Below are 26,370 nucleotides of genomic sequence, written 5' to 3'. Positions count from 1 at the left end.
CTTAATGCAGCAGTGTTTGACTGTGCACAGCTAGACGACTACGGGGAACTTCCCACTAATGAATGTTCATCAAGGGCTTGTGGTGTAATTGAAACAGTAATTGAACTTTGCGATGGGAATGGCATCGAGGCTGAGACGCAGCATTTGGATCAATCTTGTCTCTAGTAATAAACTTGAGAGTGTGTGGCTGTATGAAAACCCAAAGGAAAAAGGAAAATAGGTGCTGGTGCTCACACTGCTGGGGGAAATAATTAAAAAAATTAAATCATAATGTCTGCATAGATTCCTGACTGTCTTCATGGTACTCCTCTGAGCCCTGCATTGTGTTCACGCATTACACATTGAAGATAGTCTCTATTTCACTGGGATGTGGGGAAGGGAAGAGGATGGGATGAAGGCACACGATATAGGACACAACCTGCTCATATGAGCAGCTGAACCTCAGTGCAGGGTCTCAGCAGGTGGCATTCCCTACAAAACCATTTCCCTCCACCAGAAAATACCAAGAGGTCACTGCTCAGTTTGAACCTGATGAAAGCTGCACTCATAGGTGGCCAAAACATTTTTGCCTAATGCCACAAATCCAAGAAAGCCACTGAGGTGAGAACTGCTGAAATCAGTGGCAAGACAGGCACAAAGTGAGCAAGCCCTGGATCAAGCCCTAAACAGACCACAAGATCAACAGAGTCCCCACCGAAATTCCAACATGGGAAAATCCATTATCGTCATTAGTGTAGCTGTTCTACAGTGTTATTCTGACCCAATAAACAGATCAAATGTACTTTCCTGCTTGCAAACAACAATAGATGTGACAGGACAATTTTGTTTTTGAAGTTTACAGCTGCATCTGTTTTTCTCTGGAGATGAAAAGCCCGCCTGGATGCGTTCCTGTCCAACCTGCTCTGGATGACCCTGCTTTGCCAAGGGGGTTGGACTAGATGATCTCCAAAGGTTCCTTCCAACCCCTGCCATTCTGGGAAGCACCATAATGTCAGTTCTCCTGCAACTCCGCTGTTCCTCTTGTAAGACATATTCACAGCTACTCTGTCCTCCTGGGCACTGCTTCTTCCCTCTGGCAATTGATAACCCTTCCTTCCAACACCTTACTGTTCCATTTGGCTCACTCATGTAAGTGGAAAACAGCTTGTTCGAGACTCATTAGTTTTATTTGCTGCATTTTATGCTGCCATCTTCTCAGACCAAGAAATGTCCATGAGACTTGAGAGGTTAAATGGAAAAGAAGGGAACAGGGAGATTGGGAGTAGGGTGAGGAAAACTTCCACCTCCTGCTACAAATCTTGGGAAGAATAGAGCAGCAAGTCCGGAAAATTCTCGAGGGGAAAATTATGGAAAACCTCCCTGGAGAAGTGATTAACAAAAGGGTGTTCCTCAAATTCCTAGGCTGTGCAGGGAGTGTACATTATTACTTGTATAAATTCACACCAGAAAGCTCCAGCTTTAAAATCTAAAATGAACCAGTAAAAATTAACAATGCAGATGATGAGTAATAAAGTAGCAGAAAGTGATGGGATGCACACAGCCTCGCATCAACCCCGTGCTTCTGTTCCACCACGGGGGAACTATACTGCCGCTCATTAAACGCTCGCCCTCAAGTTTACAGAGTTTTGCTACTGTACAAAGCGTGATTTATTAAGCAATGTTCCCTCATGTCTAACTCGATGCTGCTTAACTACTGCATCCTGTTTTATGGCGGCAGTTCGGGCTGTCAAACAGCAAAACTGGGAGGGCAACAATGAACGCTTCAGACGCGCCCGTGATAAATGGTGGGACCCGAGGTCTTCGGCGATGGGGTCCCATGGGAGTTGGGGAGTCTTGCTGCTACCAGAATACAAATAATCAGTTAGAAACAATAGTGTATTAATGAAGTCCAAAAAAACATGCCACAGTTCAAGCCACATTTATTTTACAACTCTGCAAGCAGGGGTTTTGTGTTGTTTTTTTTTAATGCCTAGTTTTAGCATAACACTGTGCATACTGTAATCATGTATTTCAGCAGCGGCAAAGAGTTCTTTTTATTTTTGCAGCCTTTTGCATCTTTTGCTTTTACTACAGATCATTCCATTCCTGGTATTGAGATATAAAACAAGCGTAAAGCATCTATATATCAGAACTCAAAAGACAAGGAGATGCACACAGGGGTCTTTTTATGACAAGTTGACAAACAAAAACATGCTTTAAGAAATTAAAAGAGTAAAAGGCAGAGAGAAATAGACGAGAGTGAGGAGCAAGGTGGGAGTGTGTGGCCCTCTCTCTGCCTCTATCCAGGGTCTTTGAGGACTAGTTGATTTAAAGACCCAAGAAACAGCACTTCCTATTCACTATAATGGGCAAGAGTTTAGTGAACACCAAGTCCCTTTGAAAGCATTACAGCTTAGGGCGAAAGGCAAAAAAAGAAGGATTCCCAAACCCCATAAAATCTGCATATAAAAGTGAAGGCACCTTCAAGAAGGGAAAAGAAGGAGAGTTGCCCAACAACAGCCTTAGTGAGAACTCAATTTCAAACAAGTGTTGATTCCAGCTCTTTAAAAAAAAAATGTATTTGCCCCGTGTCCAGACCAGGCTGCAGATGAGCTTTAGCTACATCGAGTCAGAAGGTAACCAGTTATCTCAGATGAAAAAAAGCCCCAAACCCAGCTGTCCTACATCCCCCACCTGTGCTGCATCTGGGCACACACCTGCAGCTCTGCTCTACCCAGGTCTTAGCCGGCCCAAACCATAAGGCTTAGCAGCAAAGACAAGAGAAGCACGAACGATTTGGCCTGCCAAGCTTTAGCTCAGGAGGAATCTCTCTTTAGGTAGCAACTGAGTTATAAATCTCTGAGAATGGGATTTATCACAGAGGTGTCGGGCAAGCCTTGTCTACCATATAATGCCACTTTTGTAGAGCTAAACACCACAGAACTTCTGCCTTTCTAATATTTTAGAGCAAGCTGGTAGCATAGATGAGGTACGTTGGGTTACCTGACAATGTTCTTAGTAACTTTAAGGGCTTTAATTAGAGACATTTCCTCTTGTACAAATTGCACTGCACATTGTGAGATGCTGAAACACTTCTTGAGTTACTATAATCAATGCAGCACGATGCTGAAGGTGCTGTGCCAGGTGATGATGAAGCCACACACTCAGTATCAACCTGGATTCCACTGTCTTCCAGCCCCAAAATGCTGAAAGCTGGGCATCTTGCAAAGGAGGGAAGGTGACTTTTTGCGCAGATCGGGCTTTAGACTTCATCTCACATGGGATCACTGCAAGAACCCCTTGTCGAGAGCCCTATTCCTCTGTCCTTTCCTGAAATCGTATTCCCATTAACCCTTTCCTAGCTGGGATGGAATAGTATTCCCATTAACCCTTTCCTTTCACCCTGGATGGGCCAGGATAAACTTGCATTAATCTTTGAGAATAAGGGTTCACACTGCTTTTGCAGAAACGATCTTGACAGCAGCCCAGATTTAGTGCACTTCAGGAGACTTATTCATGAGCCATCACACTGCCCCCTACATGGGCCATCAGAGAAGACATGGGTGACTCCTTTCCTCCCTCCCACCTCCTGCTACAGAGCTCCCATGGAGCAAGCGGGTGTCACTGACTTAGCAAAGGAAAGACTTCTGTTTCCTTTTGATTCTGCTCTCTGCAGGACAACTCCACAACCTCGAGCCCAGCACAAGCTTCAGATCTCGCCATCCCTTCTTCCAGTTAGGAGATTGGGAAACCAACAACATGCAGTACGCCCTGAGCTGCAGAATATGTCTACGCCTTGCTTTCCTCCCAGCTCACTGGGACAACATGCCATTGCATTTCCTGGAACTGTACATAGCCAGTGTTTAAGAGATGCTGCTCTTTCATCAGCCCAACCTCTCAGGGATGCGTTGAAACATCTGGTGGCATCTATCAGAAATGCATAAGCAGAACTGCACACTATCTACCTACCAGCATGTGATTGCAGGCAAAGGTGTGGAGGTATTTTAACATCAGGTCTCCCAGAACCATCATGGTAGCTTAACCAAATGCATTTTACTTTGCAAATGGGAGAGTTCCAGCAAGATGTTGATTTTTGACTGTGTTAGGGCTGGCAGCACAACGGACTGCCTTATGCATTCATCAAGAGGCAGAAGTACAGATCTTACAGAGGTTGGTGATGTGGAGAACTATGGGCCATCAGAAGTGCCTTTGATATTTTCACGGTCCTCCAGAAGGAACAGCATATATTGCAGAAGTTTTATGGACTTAAGTAAAAAAAAGAACTGAAAGGAAGAGGAAGGAAGGGAGGAATGAGGTTGCAGGAGATCCCATGAGAACCTGTTGGAAATCACAATGCAAGTCTCAGCCACACAACAAGTGAGGCAAACATCCACTCCCATGATGGAAGTCTATCATGATGGCAGTTTCTATCGTCAATGGAGATCATGCTGATAGAGCCCACATGGATGGGAGGGTGGAAGGTCTTGTGGCTCCCTCATGGAGAGAGAAGGGAAAGATAATTCTAAATAACATATTACTGGTCAATGTGTAAAAAAAAAGAAAGGGTGTAGAAAGCAGTACTGTGCAGAGGATGAAGGACAAACTTAAGAGAGCATTTCAGTGAACGACACAAACACAAGAAGCCTTTATAGCACATACCTTCAAGGTGAAGCCACATTAACCGTCCTTTAACTGAGGTGATAGAAGCGACACAGATCTCTGCAGGGTTCCTGGGGTTCACTGCCTCCAGCTTCATGTTCTTAGTAAAGCCACGGCTGAAGGATGTCTGAAAGAGTCAAGGACCACACTGAAGCATGGTGCTGCAGCACTGCATGACTTTAATTAGGCTGTCCACTGGGAAGCATAAATTTAGCATGGTTTGCTTTCCACTGGAAGTACAGGATACACGAAAGAACACAAAGGCATCCAGATTCAAAATGGAGCTGCCCTGGACACCCATACAAAAAAAAAGAAAAAAACCAAATCAAGAAGCAATGCACTTCATGATTTACTCCAATCCCTAACTCTCAGAGACTGGGAGGAGGTGACACCACACCAGCTTTAAGTATACTTGAATGCTTGCTAGTGATGCATTTGTTCACCACTGTTGGTGACAAGCCCACTGCAGAGAGGGTTCCCAGATCTGCTGTACTTGAGTATGTCTCACCTTGCTTAGGAGAAACCTTGTAAAGCAAATAACCCATCTTGCCTAAGACCAGAGAAACTTTGTCACACATTTAGTTGCTCAGGCTGACAGGCTGGAGAAATTTGAGTAGCCTATTCAAGTACGTTTTTCTTCATGAAGTACTTTAAGCTTAGTGTACAAGGTCCTTCTCTGTAGACTTCAGGTACATAAGTCCATCGGCTGCAGGTGGCTGTAGATGGAGCCAGTTATGCTTACTGCTACAGCAGTACCTCTGTACACTTAAATACAGCACCAAAGAAATGGATCTTTCCTGGGTTATCTGAGGCTCTCCCACCCCTCTTCAGTGAAGGCAAAGCCAGGCCAGATATTACAGCAGTGATCCCCAAATGAGAGGTCCTCACCCTGCATAAGAAACACAGGACCAAAATGTGGGGTCACGAGCTTGCAAGAATGCAGCATCCCCCGCTGTACTAAAAGTTTGGGAGCCTGAGAGAAGAGGCAGCTCAAATTATTCAGGTACCACTGCTGTAGGCTGATTTATGCCTTGGCAAACTGCTTCAATCTGAGGTAGTCCTGGCCATGTGATAGCAGCAGGCTGCTGACCAGTCTTTCCAGCTCCTGTCAGAGCCAGGATGGCTCAGCCCTACCGTAGCAAACCACTGCTCCTGTTTGTAGCCATTGCAGGTGATCTCAAGACTCTACAACGCTCTCCAAAACCTTCCCCACAAGCCAAGCTGCAAACTACTCTACACCTACTTTCATCCTTACCCTCCGTAACTTCCAGAGTCCTCTCTCCCTTCGCTTAAGGTCAGTCCCTTCCCAATATCCCCACCACCACCATCCCTGAAAAGACCCTAATGCAACACCTGTGGCCATGTGTTTTCCTCCCCTCTGTCCCACCCCTTCTGCAACATATCAGCTCTCAGTGCTTGCATCTCTCTTTTTGCATGCAACAGCACAAAAAGGTTCCCCCTCTTGTCTAATTTTGACTAATTAGGATGGGTAATACTTATCGCTGACTTAAAATGACACCAATCTCTCATGCAGCATCTGAAAGCCAGACTCAAATTCAACCCTTCTGCTATTTGTACAGCACCTAGGACCATGGGCACTTCACCATGAACAACCACTGGGAGCTCTTCATGAGACTAAAAAATTCTGGATTTGGTCTTTTTTTTCCTCAAGAGGCTTTCCAAGAAAGCACTGCCAGACTCAAACACTGCTTGGACCATCACAAGCCTTGCTCAGCCTTGCTCAGACTCACCCTGTAAAAGCTGCCAATGGCCAGGACTGCAGAAAAGCAGGGTGAGTTTGTTTAAATGCCTTTTATGTTGCCTAACAAGGAAACGTCATTTATCATCACACCGGTTCCTTTCATTGCAATTCGGTGCTGGAGGCTAATTTATACAGAATCAATGGCAAAACAGTTAGCTGGGAGTTTATTTTACTAAGCATTTGGTCATGTCAATCCAATTCATAACTGCCTCTCCTTGTTAAATATCCCCCCTGGGGAAATAGTTACAGCATATCCACTTCCAGTATCACGTCTGGCTGCACTAGTGGAAGATGTGCTTGCAATACAGCTTCTATCAAAGAGCCGCTCACAGCCATGAAACAAATGGACCGACCTGCCAGGGAGGTTGCACAAGCGACAGCAGTGAGATTGCATCTCTCTGCAGAGAACTGTGTCATCGAGAGTGAAAGAATAACAGACATGTGTTCATCTGATGAATGCTTCCTTAAAAAAAAAAAAAAAAAAAAAAAAAAGAAAAAAGAAAAAAGAAAAAAGAAAAAAAAAGTGCTTCGAATTGATTTAATCTTCGGAGGATATTACGTAGAGACTATTCTCAAGGCTGCCAGTGTTGAGAGCACAGATCCATTACTTGACAAAACGAGGATGGACATAAAGAAAAGGGAGGGGTGCTTGCAGAAGAGAAGAAATGCAGCAGTTGTCCCACTCTGTTGGTGCATCACCGCACTGTCCAGCTTCCCTCAGTGCTTTCAGAAATCTTAGCTTGGTTTTGCACAGGATGGCACAATAAATGGGGCAAAGAAATCCTAACTCTGACTTGATTCCCAGGTCAAACTGTTGATGACATAGGTCTTCTGAATTCATCAACAAAAAGTGTTCAAATTTATCAATTCACCATCAAAGGTCTGTTCCAAGCCAGGCAGCCCTCGGGCCACCACAGATGAAGAGGACCCTTTCACAGGTTCCTACAATGCCATGCAAAAACATGTCTTGTGAGATTGTCTCAATTCTGCTTTTCATAAACAGTCTGTGCCCCAGTCTCATGACCATTGAGAACACTGAAAGCCCACATAACCCCCAGAGGAACCTGCTTGTCCACCGTTCACAACACCGCTTCATTTTGCAAATCCTTCTGCGCTCATTTTAGGTACCATTACATTTTCAGTTAGTGATGGGATCTCAACTTCCATCAGCTGATGGGAGCATGAAGAGCCCCAGGTTACTGGAAAAGGGAGAAGGCTACATCTGCCTTTCACCAAGTGATGAATACCTGTTGGATGAAGCCATGCCAGACTGTCATTGCCACAAAACAGCCTGCAAAAAGACTTTTTCCAAAGCTCTGAATCTTGGTGGCCTCCAGCGTAATGATGGCCTCCAGCTCACTCACATCATGTTGCTGTAGCAAGGAAGCACATGAACTGTCCCAAACACCAGAGCATCCATGCGGGTTAATCACTTTTCTCACACTCTGAGCTCAACAGTTTCAACCTTAGCTTTTAAATTCATTTCGTTTGGTTAAATGTATCTCTTTGGAAGCCAGAGAAAATACTTGACATGTGAAAACGGCCAGGTGATATGCAATTTTTTTAACCAGTTTATGGTTTTTTAATAGCACTTGAATTACTTGAAAGTCAGTTGAGATCCTTCTTGTGCTAGGTGCTGTACAAAAGCAGAGAGGAGATAAAGAGCAGGAAATCTAAATTAATTAGATAAAGGCAAGAGTAAGATAATATTTTTTCTTTTTCAGGGATAGCAACCTGAAACACTTCTCCAGCTTCCTCCCTAAGACAGACTCATGCTGGCTGCAGCTTTTCCATGCAAGCAACGGTGTTTCACATGGACCGACAGGAGCAATGCAAAGGCAACAAGAAAGCTTACATTTCTAAAGCATAGATGAGGCGCTGCCTCCGCTCCGCACTGCTTCTGGTAGTCTGCCCAGTCAAAGTCCTGGCCAGAGTAACCTGCAGGATGACAAAAGAGAAAGTGCCATCAGCCTCCACTTCACAACAGAGACAGAGCATGAAATGGGCCCCAAGGTGACAATCGTTTGTGTTTCAGCGTCCCATCCAACCTCAGTGAATTGCAGAGTATCAGCAGGCAAGTTCCCCAGATGCCTGTTTATACACCATGAGAGCCAATGCCAATTCTTCTCCAGCCCCCATTCACACACCTTCTCCATTTTGCTTTGAAAACTTTTCATCTTTGTCAAGAAGAAGTAAAATATATTTATTTTCCTTCTTCTCCCCTTCCTATGAGCATCTCCCAGGCTTTAATAAATCCATAACTACCAAGAAGTGCCACTGTCCTCATTTTCCCGATGGGACTAGTCATGGACTTCTTTCTCTTTCCTGAAGCTATCTAGAAGATGGGGTTATGGAGCAGGAGTCCCTCAGCATGTCCCTCAGCAGTGTACAGGGAGAGGGCAAGCACAATCAGAAGCTGATGCATCCTCTCCCTCAAAACATGAGATAAATTCCTCTCTCTCTTCATTGCTATGGGTGTACCCTACATGACTGACTTTCCAGCAGCTCAGCGTACATGAGCTGAAGCCCATCATAGTAAGTACGTTAACCAAGATTGTATGGAAATCTGGAGCAGGGCAGGAAAATGAGTGCAGATTTCCCAGCTCCCAGACTAAAGTTCTCCACAACTAAATGATCCCTTGAGCCTCTGCTTCTAGGAAAAAAAGGGAAGCAACACTGATTTATATGAGCATCTCCCAAACAGTCCCATCACAGAGAGACAAAACAGATCTCTGCTCATCCATTCTTCTTACTTGGCTATTTAGGCAATAAATTCTTGGGATAAAGAAGGGGTTTTGTATTTGCTTTTTGGGTTTGTTTTTTTTTTGGTCTGCCTCTTAGTTTACATTTTTACAAAGCTTGAAACGAATGAGCGCTAATCCTGTCCAGGGCCTTGTGATGGCATTGTCAATAATGTAATAACTACTCTCACTGGAAAGTTTTAGGAGTCACCTAAAAGCCAAATTCTCCCCTCAATCTTCCCGCTTGGCATCTTGGCCTGGCCTCACTTCACAGAACATCCCTTAATGCCTTTTTCATTGACAATCAAAAAGGGACACTCAAGATCAGATGGGAATGAATCATTTATGACAATGAAAATTGTGAATGTTTTTGTAGGCAAGAAAGGACTGGAATACTGAATGGAGTCACCTATCAGTCACCCAGATCCTAAAATGGAGGTAAAAATTTTGAAAATAAGGTCCCAATCATCCTGCTGAGGTGCAAGTATCTGGGATAAGATGGACTTCTAATCCTAGTGACTGCATACATGACAAACAAACTAATGAGATAAAGCCTTGAGCAGAGAGGGTCCTAAAAGATGCCTGTCTCCGTGGGGCATCGAAGCACATAATAATTGGAAAGCTAGAAATAAACATGCACAGAGAAGTAAAAAAGGGTGATTACTTATAGAGAATGTTCATTTTTCATACAAAAAAAAAAAAAAAATCCCTTCACTGTTTTTTAACAACTAATTTCCACAACATTATTGTCTTTCTGCTTCTTCTCCATCTCCTTTTTGCTCTCCAGTTATTTGTCTGCCAGATACTTTTGAGCTTCATAAAAGTAAATGGAAAACAGGAGTAGAAGCGCACATCACGTCAGAAGGGGATTCATCTGATCACATACAGATGTTTGCGGTGGAGATGCCTATAGCTGTGCCTGTCACCCTGAGCTCCCTAAAGAGTCAATGGAGAAACAGGCAGATCTAGAGGTGATCTGTCTGTCCTGCAGAAGGAGCAGAATCTCCCTGTGAAAGTCCTTCTCACTCTCCACTGACTCCAGAAGAAGGCAGGGTGATGGAGTCAGGTAGGGACAGCCACAGCATAGCTGTCTATGCTGCCTTCAGGGACCCAAAAACCTCCCCACACTGCACATTCTCTCATCTCCAGTTTAAACCCTTTGTGGACAGGTTTTGAATCTTAATTGCAAGCTGCACAAAATCTTGGCAGAGCAGATGGAAAAAGTACAAAAACTCGAGTTGTCACCACACAACCACTGGATGGCTTGGCCCTGCACCATGGAAAATGCTGGAAGACCTTTTGCTGTAGACTTCAGTGAGAAGAAAACCTGGGAGGGCAGTAACAGAGTTTGTCGTAACTCACTTCAGCAGCCCAACGAGGATGACTCCAAGACGAGCATACTCAGGAACTGGCTTCAAACAAGCCTAGACCTGGACCTTCCATGGAGCACTATACAATCATAGAATAAGCTACCTCTGTTAAGTACCTGGCATTCACACACTGTTATCCTTTAAGGCTCAGCCCAAGTAATAGCATTCAAAGCTCTGCTTGTGTGATTCACCTGCTGCTCCCCAAACATGTAAAAACTCATTGTGTTTTCTGCCTCAACTCTCAGCATGGAAGAGCCCAGCAGTTCAACCAGAAGCAAATAAAACAATACAAATGTATTGGAGGTTTTGGAAGTGGCATTTCCTTAGTAAACCTTACAACTAGGAATGCTACTGAAATGTTTTTCCCCCTCTTAATAGCTCATAAAAAGGAACAATGGTTGTTAGTCTAAAGGGAAGTGGTCTATAAATCCAGCTCTAATAAATATAAACAGCGCTTGTTCAATGTTTATACAGCAGCAGTAAATGGGTATTCAATTTTGGCACTGTATAGGAAAATACTGCTCTGTATTTCTAGTAGCAAATGTTTGAACCTCCTGTTCATGACTCATCTGCTGTATGCTTGGCTTCAACAAAGGTCTGATAGGCAAAAAGGCAAGAGATTGGATATCAGACAAATAAAGGACTCTGAACCCAAATACCGCAACCTGGCACACTGAAATAAATGAAATAAAATCAGTCAATTTTAAAATCAGAAAGCGTCCTTGTCAGCCATAAATTAACCAAAAAAACCAAGCCCAGAGTACAGAAATCCTTTTCACAAAAGGAAAAAGGTCTTCTTCAATTATCATCTTTTGCTCCATGGAAACTTCTTGCCTTTCAACAGGGAGAGCCATTTGGGCAACACTAAATATCGTCAACTTCTTCTCTGTTAAGGTGATGTTGGCTGGGAACACGTGAGCACTAGGGAAGCAGGAGGCTTGTCAAATCTGTGTGCAAGAAGGGCAAACTCTGGACACCCTGGGGCAGCTAGACCCTGTTTTGGGTGGAAATGGTGGGATCTCCTCCTCTGTCTGCAGACCTGCTTATCAGCAGCCAGGTCACACCACAGCCTTCCTCACTTTCACAGCGTTGCAGCCCTCTTGTATAAGTCCTGGTTATTTCTTTATCCAAAGTTGGTATGATTCTGCTCAGAGAAGACTGGGTCCCTCAGTGGGTGGGAGGAGGGTCTGGATACTTTTCACCTTCCCTCTGCTTTCTTGTTTGGTGGTTTGTTGATAAAGAAATCGTTCCAATGTCTGATTATATTTTAGTGACTCAAAGAACGTGTCTGCCCTAGGAAGAGGTTTTTGACACCAAAGGTGCTACGATGCAGTTTGGGCATGCAGCCCTCGTACACAGTATAAGAAATACAGTAATATATATAGCATGCATCTATCTGCCACTTACTTTATGCCTATTTTTAATAGCTTCCCTCCAGGATTTCTGATCAGACAGCAGAAAGCAAACTTTATTTTTATCAGGGGAATGAGGGGAGACTTCCTACACCTTCTCAAGAGCCCAGGTGGACCTTGATCACCAGGCGTTTCACCAGATACCTACTTGCCCCTTAGACTTTACTGGCCAAGTTGAGAAATATCATTATGATGGATGCTACAGACACTTCTAAAAATGTGGGCATCTAAAAGAGAGTTCACATGCACTTGACCCGTAAAACACCATCTCAGACAGGCTTTGTACCAGCACAGACTGGAAATTATTAGGACATGACCCTGTAAGAGAAATGTCTGGCCTATGTACTACTTTAGTTAATTAGCTGGCCTGGGGGGAGCTGCATGTGAATCTGGGGTGGAAAAAACAAAACATTCCACTTACTTTCAATTTTAGCAACTTTTCTGGCCAATATCAGTGAGTACTTACACAGGCATTATTGTTACACCTGGATTTAAGCAGGAGGGAGCTAAAGCATTCGGACAGCACATTTATTTCAGTAAAAGCAACACAGTAATCACAGATGCACCATTTGCAGCTGCACACACAGGACTCCAGGACTTTGGTGGGAATTTCAAATTATATGTGCTGAAAAGACACTCTGGATATACATAAGAGGACTCCGAATCTGGTAGGGAACAAACCTTCCCTTCCCTGGGTTTGGCAGCATCATACTTTTTCCAAAATTAAGAAAAATCTACATGCAAAAAACTTTGTGGGATTTTTTTGTTTTGTTTTGTTTTGAAGGCATTTCTTTTTCTCCCAAGCAACATCAATTTTTGGCAATGGGTCAACATCCCATCCAGCTTCAAAAATTTAAAATTCCTGAGAGCCAACACATTTTGCAAGTGAAGAAATATTGCTAGGGCACCGCAGGTGGTTGTCTGAAATTGCAAGTAATTAACTGCACTGCTTCGAAGTTGGGAAATAGCACGGTTGGAGTCTGTTTCTCCTGGCTCTGACCTGAACACTGCTCGCAATTTGCCCTCGCCTGGGATTTTTTGAGACAGTTAAGGAAATGTCTACATGCTCCTGGGCTGTGAGTTTAGGTTAGACATTTAGATTTGGGAGCTCTGCTTGGCCTCAGCGTTGTGCCGAGGTAGATGCTATAGGGAGATGCCTGGTTTGCCTCTAGTATGATATGACTTTTAATGCTCCTTTTGCTCTCTCCACACACAAAGCATCGCTAAGATGCATTTTACAGGAATTCATTAGGTTTTAGTGCAGGCTGCTTCAGACTACAAAGCACATGGACATCAATCTGCCTGCCAGAGGCATTTGCAGAGATGTTCGTGGCATGGAATGACCCAGAACAGCCCCAGTGGCTCAAGAGAGCTACTCTAGCTCAAGATACTTTGGGTGATGCTCTGCAGTGAACAGCATCACGATTTTAAAGGCAATAATAACAAGCAAACTTCCTTCAGAGGACACCTGCAAATCACCGGAAAGGAATACAAACCCTTGGGAGGTGTGAGATTGACTCCGTTTTTAAGGCACCACTGTATTGGCAAGATCCCTAAGGAATCCGCATGGCAAAGCATTGAGATTTTGCTGGGTTCAGGTCTCAAGTCATCAATGGTCACTTGTAAATAATGATTGTTAAAAACCTAGGGGGTGAAAAAGAAGAAAACAAAATCAGAAGTTAAATTTGCTGTAACATTAGGAACCATGGAAAGCTGAAACAGCCAGACTCTGAAATCAAACTACTCCTGAAAATAACCTGCTCTCACCTAATACTTTTCATCAAAGTGTTTCTGCCAAAAAGATCAAACCCTGAGTTTTAGAGACGGGTAAACTGAGGGAAAGGAAAGCGCTGGGCTTCAGGATCACTCAGTGTGCCCAAAGATGAGCAAGGACTGGACAAGATCCCAGAGACCTCACAGCCTTCCTCTCTCTTGCCTTTGAGAGTGTGGATTAAATATCCAGCTACCCCCTCCATCCAGCTGTTTTATTTCAAAAGTTCCCAGATGTGCAGGGAAAACACATATGCATGGAGGGGACACAGGGATAAAAGAGGGATCCTGTTTTGCTGCATGGAAGTGGCAGGTAGACATGCTCAACCCCATCAGATCTAAGGGCATATATAGTCACCCGGTCATGTTTGTTGGACAGAAACGATCCATTAACTAGGAACGTGCATAGATTTTAATCTTATTTCTTAATGTGTTCTCCAGCCAATGAACTAACACTCGAGTTTTCCTAAACGTGGTAGAAATCAGTAAGAGGTTCTTAATCAGGCTCTTTTCATCCTGCCTCTCTGGGAGCTCACCTTGGTCACTGATGCAGGACAGATATGAAACGGCTCCCTCATATTCACTGCCTCCAACTTCATCCCCACAGTGAAGAAGTGGTTTCGCAAATCAGCATGGTCCTGCAGGAAGAAATGGGGAAGAGGAACAGAGTGTGTCAGCACCATCCACCAAGGAGGGGATGATACATTTGAAAATCTATTTGAAATGTATCCACATGGCTTTTGTCATTTAGTTGATTACCAGATTGACTTCCAGCTCCAACTGGGCGCTCCTGGGTCCTGTGGTCTTTTCATGCCAACATCATCACAGAAAGAGAGGGGACAGCCTCACTCCTAGAGGACAGATCTGCAGGACCAAGCCCATCATATCTAATGCACCATGTGCATCCGTCTCATCAACAGCATCTAACTTGGACTTAGTCAACAAGGAGATCACCCTCACCGAAATGAGGATCTGCCTGAGAAATGGCTACTTGAAAATCTCCCCTGGGCGAAGCCTCTTCACCTCTGTCAGCCACTACTATCTGAGAGCAACCAGAGGTCCAGAGGTATCAGGACTTAACCTGAGATCCCTCAAGGTAATGCATAACATGGGTGGAAGCAACCCAGGATGGTCCTGATTGACCCTAATGGAAGTCCATCTTCCACAGGGTGCCACAATAAGGACCTGGGCTGGTTTCCATGTGCTGCAAGATGGGAAGGTCTTTTCTCCAGCCAGGAGACTAAAGATGGACACCCCCCCCCCAAAGAACTCATAGCCAAAATGAGGGCATTGAGAGAACATGTTGGTGGAAAAACATGCAACTGTGTTCAAGAACATGCCCACCACAAGATTTTCACCCAGGATCAAACCTGGCTGCACCCAGAGGGTTGCACACAACAGCTTTGGGGACGGCAGCAGGATGCAGTCCTGAAACTCAGAAGCAACGCAGGTTCAACTCCGCAATTTGCCACCAGTTTAGTGTTTAACATCCGTCAAATTACTCCATCCCTCATGATCCCTATCTAATAGGTGTAAGAGTTGGCATCTTAGTTCCAGAGTAATGATCATATTTGGTGTTCATTCAACAAAAGCACCCTACAGTATTTCTAAACCAGTTGTGCATTAGCCAATACAAGCATAAAAAGAGATGATGTTATATTTAACACACACATACAGATGACTCCAAAATACACGAAGAAAGCTTGCTATCTAATAAGTGGTTAGCAATGTCATTCCCATCTACATTCACTGCTACATGTTGTATTCTTGTTCTAAAATGATTTTCTATTGATCTGAAGTTGTATGTCATTGTGCTTTCTTTTCCCAAGAACTGTCTTCACTTGTAGACTTAACAACTTCTATTTTGGGATCTTACATTCCTGCTGCCATTAGAGATAAGGATTTTTACAAGCTCCAGCCTCAGCTAAATGAATTGCTGTTTTCATCTTACCAACCTGCAATGTTACCGAGCCTTTTATGTGAGAACCAAAATGTAGTCGAAAAAAAATCATAATGGATTTAGTCTCACAGCAAGAGAAGTATATACTGATGGGGAAACTGAGGGCGATTTAGCAATAAAGTCCCAAAGCCCAATAAACTAATCGCTGAGGAAGGAGCAGACATTCAGGAGTTTGGATGTCCTGCAGTGTGACATCTCCATCAGCCATACACACGCTTGCTGGGAGTCGCTTCCGTACCACTAAAGCCCCAGAGAGATGGGAGACCCATTTCTAGCAGCTTTACACAGAGAATTTTTCATTGAATAGAAGTCTGAACCAGGGAGGAGAATCTGGCTCCTCATACACAGAGCTTGCATAAGACCAGGGATGCATCAGGTTATAAAAATGGCCATATTTACTACTGAAAAAGCTTCAGCTGGGAAGAGATGATAGCTGCAAAAATCAGACCTCGCCAGCACTGAACTTCAACTCTCCAAAGGGAAAAAGCATCTGGACTGGAGGGCTGCCTCCTCCTGCATGAGGATCCACACCCGGCGCCTCTTAATCCTTAGGGTGAAGTTGTAAAGAAAAGGCGACTTTGCAAAATGTACATCTGGAAGCAAGCTTACGCTGCAGCATCTCCCCATCAAAAGTTCCAGGATTCAATTCACGCTCATATCCAGTTTCAGTACATAATAAGCCAAGATCCACCAACGTACTTAATCATGTTTATCTTTAAACATGCAAGTAGTTTCATCAACTTTTTAAGTGATTTGTTGATTGAGACTAAAATATATTGAGACCAAACCATATTGCTTCTCATTTTTATTTGAATCGTTTTCTTTGGTTCTTCTCCTTCTATTTGTTTTGGCCTTTTTCAAAGGGAAAAAATCAGGTTGGGGAAAAAAAAAAAAAGCTAATAACATTTAAAGCTATTTTACTTCAAAAGCATATATTCTTTTCTCCACACTATGTACCTTAGGATCAAATCTCCCTTCTCATTCAGCATAGCATGTAAATATCTTCCCCATTAAATTAACAAGAGTGAACTCGCAAGCGGAGTTCATGGGATCTCAGACATCTCCTTTTTGAGGGTCAAAATCCTCTTTGAAGCAGGAACATACATTTGTTTGGAGAAGGGTTGTGGAAGTAAAAAGCTTGTCTGTATTAAATGTCATTTTTGAGATGGAAAAGCTTTCATGGAGAAAAAGCCTTTGTATTATACCTCTCTGGCAAATGGTCAGGGTCTGGATATTTGATCTCTCTCATATATTTGCTAAAGAGAGGCATCAAAATTTACCAACGCAGCTTTAGATTTTTGCAGCCACAAAAGGAAAAAAAGATCCTGACGCCGTTCTCCAGTTCCAGTGCTGGAGTTGCCTCAGCCAGCAGGGAATTGCTTAGGATTTGGCATATGCTCCTCTTCAAAACTCCAATTAATTTACATAATTTCTAAGAATAGGTTCCACAGAAGTGAAGGCAAAGCTTTTAATTAGCATTAGATTCAAAGTGATACACTGGATAATGAACCGCTCTCTCCTCCCTTTATTCACATTGACAGGAAAGATGCCTGTTTAATAAAAGCAGCTACAAGGAGAGGACTGAAGGGGTGCGACTTTCCCCTAGTCCCCACCAGGCTCTGCAGCCGAGCAAATGAAATGCCTGAAAATATTATGGGTGGCAGAATTTTACCCTTTAACACTATTTCATAGCCTTCAAAGCCACCTATGAGGATGTCACCAGCCATTATTTTCTAGCAACTACCCCGAGTGAGCTTTCTTTGAAATGAAGATGAATAGGCAGAATATTTTTGACCAGTTGGAGCATTTTATAGCCTCGTGCGTGGTGAAGCTTTACTCCTACTGGCAGTCAATGCTTCCCAGGAGCAGCCCTAGTGACCAGACAGATTAACACCAGCAGATCACCTGTCCTGGGGTTCACAAGCCCAGAGTGGGAGATGGAAATAACTTCTGACTGCTGGAGAGCAGTTAAGTAAGCTGGATTGACAGCCCACAAAGATGCAGTAGACCAAGAGGGGATCTCATCAATATTTATCAATATCTAAAGGGCAGGTGTCAAGAGGATGGGGTCAGGCTCTTCTCAGTGGTGCCCAGTGACAGGACAAGGGGCAACAGACACAAGCTGGAACACAGGAAATTGCATCTCAACATGAGGAAGAACTTCTTTACTTTGAGGGTGGTAGGGCCCTAGAACAGGCTGCCCAGGGAGGGCGTGGAGTCTCCTTCTCTGGAGATATTCAAAACCCACCTGGATGGGTTCCTGTCCAACCTGCTTTAAGTGAACCTGAACCTTTTTGGCAGAGGGATTGGATGAGATGATCTCCGAAGGTCCCTTCCAACCCCTGCCATTCTGTGATTCTGTGTCCCTTACAGCAAAGTGAAAAATCATGCCACTGAAAGAACAATGAATTAACGTGGTACAAGCAAACCAGTTGCTCATTCAAAGGGTCACAATCTCTAACATGATGGATTACAGCCTGAAATGGTGCTCATGGGTCATGAACAGAAAATTGCACAACCCTCCACTGAACATCAGTCACTTACAGCCCAAACCCACTGGCAAAAGCCAGGGCTCTCACGGCTCTCACTACAAACCCCCAAAAGCAATTAAACTCAGCCCCACGCTCACAGTTTTGGAGCAGTACATGTTTGCAAGTTTGCCAGAGTGCACAGGCTGCACCTGAAAGACAGCCCCGCTTTGGTGCTCATCTGCATCTTCATACGGCATCTGTTCCTGCAACCTTTCTGCAAAAAATACGGATGGGCTTTGCAACAGCTCCCTGCAACCAGCATCACCTGCAGGGCTGAAAGCTGGAACCTCTGAAGGTCAAATAACAAGTCAGCAGCAGTGCTGGGAAGAGAACCAGGCTCCGAATTCCCAACCCTCGTCTTTAGGTACTGAGAAAGTTGCATCATCTTCTCCTCTGTAGATAACGAGGCACTGGCAGTGCAAGTTTCAGAAACGCCGGGTGACTTGGGAGCCTAAATGTCATTCCAAATGACACCCACAAACAGATTTACAAAAGTATTCAGACTCTGTAGGATGCAGATAGGCTTTAGGAATGTACCTGTGTGGGTGACACGTTTCAGTCCCAATAACGAAGTCACTAAGCATTGACTTTAGGTCTTGAACTCAAAAAGATACATTTCAAAATCATCGTAGTCGTTTGCCCATTCTGGAACCTCGCTAAATCTGGCTTTTGAGTATTGCTCCTCAAAAATGTTATTTAGGTGTACATAAACTCAAAATTGTCCATGTCACAGCCGAGTTCTGGCCACTGAAGGGTGGAGCTCGGGTAATTTCACAGTGCAGATAGAGCAGGGGGCTCAGCTAAGCTGCTTTGCCCGTGACACTAGGGGAAGCTGTACTACAGGCTGGTTGTTCTAGCCATGTCCACAAACCCAAGGAAGGGCATCGCCTTCAGATTGTGAAATGCTCATTTTTAGCCCGTTCTGCTCAAGATAGAATACTGGAGTCATCTCATTTTAAACCCAGCAGCTTACACCGTGTATAGATAAGAGGAAAAGGTTCTAATTTGAACTCTAATTGTCAAATACCTTAAAACTCAGGGCTCTCCTCGTCCAGGATAGTCAGATTCACGCCAATTATAAGACTGCAACTTTCTGCAAAATTCAAAACTACGTCTGAATGCTGAAAAGCTGCAAAGTTGAGAGGCTGATTAGAAACACTGAGCACTTAATAAATGATTGACCTGAGCCTCCTTTAATCCCCACCAACTGTAACAGTGTGAAATGCTATCGCCTTCAGTCACATCTCTCCTGGTTTACCCTACTAAAAAGACACAGAAGTGGGCCCCATCTGCTATGATTGGAAACATATTATTTGATTCAGTTTTTGTTTTCAAAGAAATCACTTCCCCCAGTGTTTTCTCTAATTCTCCAAGAAACTGGCTGCTTCTAATAGCCTAATTTTAATCACAAAGCTCATGTGTGGTAACCAGTCACAAACACAGTAATAGCAGTGGTTAAACTGCCTCTACAGGAATCTGGCATTTGTTTTCTAATTGAGAAAAATAAATAAATAAAGAAACCCTCCCAAATGCAGTCCTCTGTATTATTTGCAGATGAATCAGTCTTGTTTGCGATTCATCAACTTCCTTTGCTAAACATGGAGCAGTTTTCCCTAAAAACACACTCTCTGCAGGGAGACAAAAATCCCCCGGTAAGACACAAAGCAGGCAAATTGTCCCTTGGTTTGACAAGTGCAGACATGGGAAGACCAAAACGCAGAGGTGTGGGGTGGGATGAAGATGAAAAGATGCTGGGAGGGAGGCTTTAGAGGTACCATGACCCTGAAGTAATGAGCACGAGAGCTGGCTACGAACTGCACCTACTGAAGAGCCCCTTAAAAACTGCAGATGCTTCTGCCTCGGATCGAATTTAGCCCTACAGATTTTTTAAGCTCCTCTTGTTGAATAAAAAATAGTTACCATAGAAACAGCAACATTGCAGAGTAGCCGGTCTAAATCCAAATACACCTTCTCCGTATGGCTCGGCCCGCTGCAGATGGCATTAGGGCAAAGATCCCCTCCTACGCAGCGCCTGCTTTGATGTGCCTGGGCAGTGGAAGCACGGGCAGCAGAGGTAAATGAGACAGATATGCCTCCTCACAGGGTTTTTTTTTGTGTTTGTTTGTTGTGGGGTTTTTTTTTAACATCTTACAGCATTCAGGACTGCTACGCCACTCCACAAGCGTTCGCTAATGAATCCTGGTTGTGTCACACACACTAGTCCCATTTCACAGGCGGGAAAGTAAAGTATAGGTGGCAAAGTCAAGTATAGGTAGGAAAGTCAAATACACCAACTTGAGTGCTCAAAGCAAAACCACCAGTGTCTCCTTGCACACCCCTAAATAAGTACCTCGGCCGTGAAGAGCGACTGAGCCCTCATAGGCATTTGTTTGGATCGAGTCTGCCCTCAGTAATGTCATGGCAGTAATCATTATTGAGAAATCAATGGGAATTTGTTAGAGGATCAGAACAAATTCAGTGTACCTCCCTGCAAAACAGCTATGGGCCAGAGCTGGCCTTCATTTTCTTTGGGAAAAATCACCCACCTTCGAACAAATGACTTTTAGGTATCACCCACCCCCTACATGAGAGCAGACTCTGCTTGTAGGTACACATCAGCCCCTCTTGGTGGAAAACACTGCCATGCCCAAGGATGCAGGAGGCAAGAGCTCACGTCGTCATGCACAAACTCCCCCACACTGAGTCTGGATGCAGTAAGTAAACTAGATCAGACCCTTTTGCTAACCTCTCACCACCCTGAGGCATCCCTGGCATGTAATGGAGAAAGAAAACCACACATGCTAAGCGTACAGACAGAGGGACGAGGAAGGCTGAGGGACTCGGCTCCCACCCAGCCCATCGGCTTTGCTTGAATTGTCTCTGTCATTCCTCTTCCAACCCTGACTTTCATATGGTGCTACCAAATAGACCCCCAGGGCACCTCAGACGGGGCTGGGCTTCATTCATATCCTTGGATTGCTCTCCCCATCTGCTTCCTTGCCAAGCTCATGGTCAGGAGGGAGCTGTAGAAAGATTAAAATTCCTCCCTGGTACACAAAGGTATCACCAGACTCCATCTCACCTGAGTGGCACCTATGATTTTGGAGGCATCCTTGTTCCCAAGACCATGAAAGCAGCTACGTTTGTAAGGACCTTAGTGGTACACTCCTGATGATGGTTATTAGGTCTTTGAAAGATAAATGGCTTTAACGAGCTGAGACAGGAATGGGTCAAAAGGCAGCCAAATGACAGAGGGATCAGGACGCCATGGACGCCTCCAAGCCAGGCAAATAGCAGTCAGGGAGAAGGGCTGGCGAGTGCTACGGACGGGAAAGAACAGATGGAGTATAAATAATCTGGCAGCCTGCAAACAACATGGCAACTCTCGGGTTATTAAAGCACAGTGTGCGCAACAAGGGCCAGCCAAGCCATCAGTGCGTGAAGGGGCTGGGGATTGCTTATGTTGGGATTTGGCTTCCAAGTGAAACCAAAAGCATGTCTGTTTTAAGCTACTGCATCAACACACACCCATCTTTTAAGAGGGGCTGAAGACAGAACCCTGTTGGATTTCAAGTCTACTCATCCACTCAGGTCAGGATTGTCTCTAAGCAGAAAGTAACCCTTGGGTTTCTCTATCTTGCACTTAAGTCCTCCAGAATACCAAATAATGGAAGAAAACACCCTAAAACACCCAAAGGGTTTATTAACTTTTGAGAGACATTATCCTCCTTTTTAAAAATAATCGAAGTCTTGGAGAAATACTCCACCTTACTCTTATAATTAAAATGCACAATTCATCTGATGGAAAAATTATATTTTAGAGGGGCAAATTTGTCTTCATACTTTCAAGTCTAGAACTAGAACAACCACTCCGTCCTGAATTTCTGGGGGCAGCTCTTGCCTGGGTGATGGCCACCACTCTTCTTAGGAGAGATCTGTCTTAACTGATTCCTTCCATGTCAATAGTCTTACCATTAATTAAGACTATTACTGATCACAGGAAACATCCAAAAGCTCCAGTTAGAAATAGGGGCACACTGGGCTGGGCATAGCACAGAGCTTTTTTTGCCAGAGAGAGAACAATTTTCAAGTTGGAAAAAAAATAACGACAACTTTAAGAAAGGAGGACCAGAGGGTGGAGACAAGAGGAATGGGACCAAAGGCTATAAATTAGGAATTGCCACCTGTCTTAGATAACACCTCTCCCTCCTAAGCGTCTGTGCTCTTCAAGCAGTTTAATAGAGTTTGGGTTAGGGATGTGGCTTATGACAGCTCCACCCAAGCTAGTCATCAGGACCCACTTCATAGCAATTGGAGGGAACTGGGAATAGGATGCCCATATGCAACATCTATGGAAAGATAATGAGCACCCCAAATCTCGGGTGGGATTTAGTTGCCCAAATGGAGCCGTCTGGGGTGAGCTGAAAGACACCTGAGGATCCACAACATCTGCATGGACCCACAGATATGGCACGGGAGACCAGGGGAAGCATAATGGGAGGTCAGAGAAGATCCCCAGGATCTTCCCCTCTTCCAAGATCTGCCTCTCTCTAGGAAACTAAATCCCATGATCTGTGTCCAGCATTCATCTTACCCAAGCTACAGGGCTTTAACTCTAAAAAATTGCACTGATTCATAAATATTAGGGCTAGGAGGTGCTGTGTTTGGAGTCTGGCTTCCTGACATAAGGCTCTCTCTTAGAGAGCTCCATCAAAGCTATCACTGAAGCAAACCACTGATACTGTCACATTTAACCTGAAATCAGGCCCCAGTAACAGTCTAACCACCCTTATTCGTACACAAAGCCCTGCCCATTTCCTCAGGTGTCCTCTGAAGCCTAAGCCATCATTCATGACTGATACCCAGCCAAGCATGGGGGATCCCTACAGCACCCTGAAATCAGAGCAGAAACAGCAAAAGGACACATCTCCTTGGGTTGTGGCCTTTCAGAACATTTTGTGATGCTAAACTATTCAAACACCCTTGAAAATCCTGTCTGTATTTAGTTTTCTTTAAGGATCAACATGTTTTCTGAAAAGAACAGAATGACAAAATAGCAAGTGTGTTGCAAAAAGCTTTTGTGAAGAAAAAACTTATTCCAGGAGGTGCAGTTTGCAAAACACTATGTTTAGTAACTATATAATAGCAGCATTTTCTGGCAGTTGAACATCACGCTCCTTCTCAAAAGGATCCTAAAGCATTTTACAAACACTTGCAACATATGGCCAAGTGTAAAATAGCACCAGAAAAAAAAAAAAAAAAAAAAAGAAGAAGATTCTGTTTGCAGCCTTCCCTCTGATTTTCTGCCACCAGCTCGTGTGGTCTGGTGGCTGGTGCCCTCTCCTTGGATGCCAGGAGGGGATCAAGGCTGTGCTTTTGCAAAGGATTGCTGACGAAGACCACCACACACAAGTTCAGCTCTGCCGTGTTGCTGAGCACTGGTAATTGAGGCTCAAATCCATGGCATATGAAGTCTCAAGCAGAAATCAACCCTGTTACACCAAACTCAAAGAGCATCACCACCGACAGCAATGATGGGCTGATAGACCCATCAGAGGAGGCCCTTCATCCACTACAAATGCGGATCTGCTTTCCTGTCACCACCACCTGGGACCAGTTTCATGGCCCACAGCCCAAGGGGCAGCAGCAATTTAAGTCGTCACCCAGCCAAACACGCGCACGCTCACCCTGGGGACCACTCATGTCTGTGGAGCAAGCACACACTTATGCTCTCCTCACTGATGGATTTCTGTAGGGAAATGTGGAAAACGCAAAATATAATTGCTCGGTGTGCAGTTTACCATGTCCGCCAAAGTAAACATTTCCAGCTTTCCAGAAGATCTTTAACAGTTGCCAGCTGTCAAACCCTGTGTTTTATATCTCATCTAACACACGACAGTTACAGTAGCACGGAGCCCCAGGCACCATGTACAGACATTACTTCTGTGCTGGTTTTGGAAAAAAAAAAATTAAAATAGAAAAAAAAATACACCTTTGTATTCAACACTTTTTGCTGGGATCTGGGATTCTCCTTGAAGGTCTCACAGGCAAATATTGGTTCATCTTGTAAGATCAGACTAGTGTATTCTCATATAGTCTCCTAAAGTCTTTCCTTAAGTCACATTTAAGTAATTACTTGAGGAAGACAGGCTGCCTGCTGACAGTCATGGACAAGCTCTCATAATTTCCTCCTTAATGAACAAGCACAAGATGGGGTTGATTCCCCCTAAATGGGCAGAATAAAGTGATGCCCACACACAAACCATTTATGCAGCCTCCTGCCTTTCCCAGCATCAGAACCAGGGGCTTAGATAACACCAGACACTGAATTCAGCTCCCCATGGGCTCAGCTTTCACATTACAAGTAAAGAAGCCCTATTGACCTAATCCTGCCTTTTTGTCACGTTTGGCCCCAAAGTAACTCTCCTCTTGGGCCATTCAAGCATTCCATTGTTTTACATTGTCTTCTAAAAGGAACATCTTTCCAAGCTCCAACCGCATGGCACAGCAACTGGGATTTGCTGAATTTAAATTTATGACCCTCATGCAATAATTAAAATAAGCGGGTATAAGTCTAGCATGCTGAGAAGAGGCAGCAAAACAGCTGTTAGTTATAAACTTTTCAAAAGAAAGGATGTTTTATGAGCCTCATCAGAAACATTCTTCACTCTTTCATATAGACAGGAATAAAATTTACACATTAGGCATTCCCTATTGTGATTTAATCCCTGCCCCACACAATGCATTTTTGATCTCGAAACTGCAAATGCAAACTTTAATAGAGTTGGCGGATTGAAGCGTTGTATGAAATAAATGGCAGAGAATCAAAACCCTTCACACGCCACTCCCATCACAACACTGGGGCTTCTCAAACCCACGCTCCTGCAGAAAGCCAAGGCACAAATCTCCCCACTTCTCCCAGCCTCGTGGAGCTTTCACATCACAAGCAAATGAGCCACTGCCCAGGCCATTAGCAAAGCAGTCCCAAATTAATGTTGCTAAATGCATCTTAGTTTGGAAAGGAGCCTGTATTCCTCATGGGAAGTTGCTGGCATGTCCCACCAGAAAGGGTGAAGGTGGCACTAGGGTTTCATGAAATGCCAGCTGGGACGGGGCATGGCGGGTGCCTTCTTCCAATTGCGTGGGTGTTTTGGGGTGTCCCAGTGAAATGCTGCTGATGGGCAGGGAAGGAACCCACAGGGACCTCAGGCTGGATGAGCCAGGAATGGTGATGGAGAGGGCACCATGGTCCACCAGGTCCTCAAGCAGGAGGTGACACCACCAGAGACAAAGCGCACACCTCCCTGAGCATCCTCTCGCACCCGTGGCCACGCTGCCCTTCGCAGAACAGCCAGGATGTAACTTAGAAACCAGACAGGCACAGCTAGAAATGAGGATTATGTGGAGCCGTCATGATTAATAGCGGTGCAGATTTGGACGGGAAATTAAAGCTGGTGCCTCAGGGCTGAAGCACATCTCTAACTATTAAAAACCAGAGTGAAGAAAAAAAAAAAAAAAGGAAAAAAGATGTGGGAGCAAAATTATCTCCCACTTCCACTACAGGTCCCTGAAGGAGGCTTTTCTGCCGTGTGGCTCATGATTAAGTGAAAATTTTGGTGCAAGGCTCACAGAAAGCTGGCCAGTTGACAGCAACTTCCATATTTGTAGCCCTACATCTTCACGGCTGTATACGATGCCTTTGCACAGGTCTAACAGAATAAGACACATTAAAAATAAGGTTGGAGAAATCAGTGCTGGTCGCTCCCAGCCACTAGAAAACACTGACCAAAAGAAATCAGTTCTCAGAACGGAAAGTCCACACATAAAACTGCATTTTATACAAACATCTCACTTGTGACCTTTCACGGTGATGTATTAGAGGAACGGCCTTTCCTGCAAAAGTTTAATATAAGCCGCTAAACACTGCACGATATTTATTCACCGCGGGTTCTGTAAGCGAAGGGAAAAATGTGTATCTTTTACCTTGAACACTTCCATTGGAAGAGGAAAATTTGCTGCATCATTAAGGGATTTTTCCAGAGCGCATTTCCACTCAGATATAGTCTTCAGAGAATAGATATCTAAAGCGACGACAACAGAAAAAAACAACAAAACCAAGAGGTGACTGTTTGGGGATCAAACGTTTTTGAAAGACTTAAGCTTCGATGTCATAAAAATGGATAGTA

The 26,370-nt window shown here is 44.2% G+C and overlaps 1 protein-coding gene across 1 annotated transcript in view; it reads right to left on the bottom strand.

The window, feature by feature from the left end:
• SFMBT2 (Scm like with four mbt domains 2) overlaps window positions 1-26,370 on the bottom strand; it is a 101,047-nt gene that overhangs the window by 27,655 nt on the left and 47,022 nt on the right. The window contains exons 6-10 of the mRNA XM_074168200.1: window positions 26,168-26,265; window positions 14,230-14,331; window positions 13,420-13,567; window positions 8,256-8,338; window positions 4,639-4,765 (exon numbers count right to left, since the gene is read on the bottom strand). Of these exons, the coding sequence (XP_074024301.1) occupies window positions 4,639-4,765; window positions 8,256-8,338; window positions 13,420-13,567; window positions 14,230-14,331; window positions 26,168-26,265 (558 nt within the window). The remainder of the gene's footprint in view (window positions 1-4,638; window positions 4,766-8,255; window positions 8,339-13,419; window positions 13,568-14,229; window positions 14,332-26,167; window positions 26,266-26,370) is intronic.

This window comes from Numenius arquata, chromosome 2 (assembly GCF_964106895.1).
Source record: "Numenius arquata chromosome 2, bNumArq3.hap1.1, whole genome shotgun sequence".
Lineage (NCBI taxonomy): Eukaryota > Metazoa > Chordata > Aves > Charadriiformes > Scolopacidae > Numenius > Numenius arquata.
This window is presented reverse-complemented; position numbering and strand designations above follow the sequence as displayed.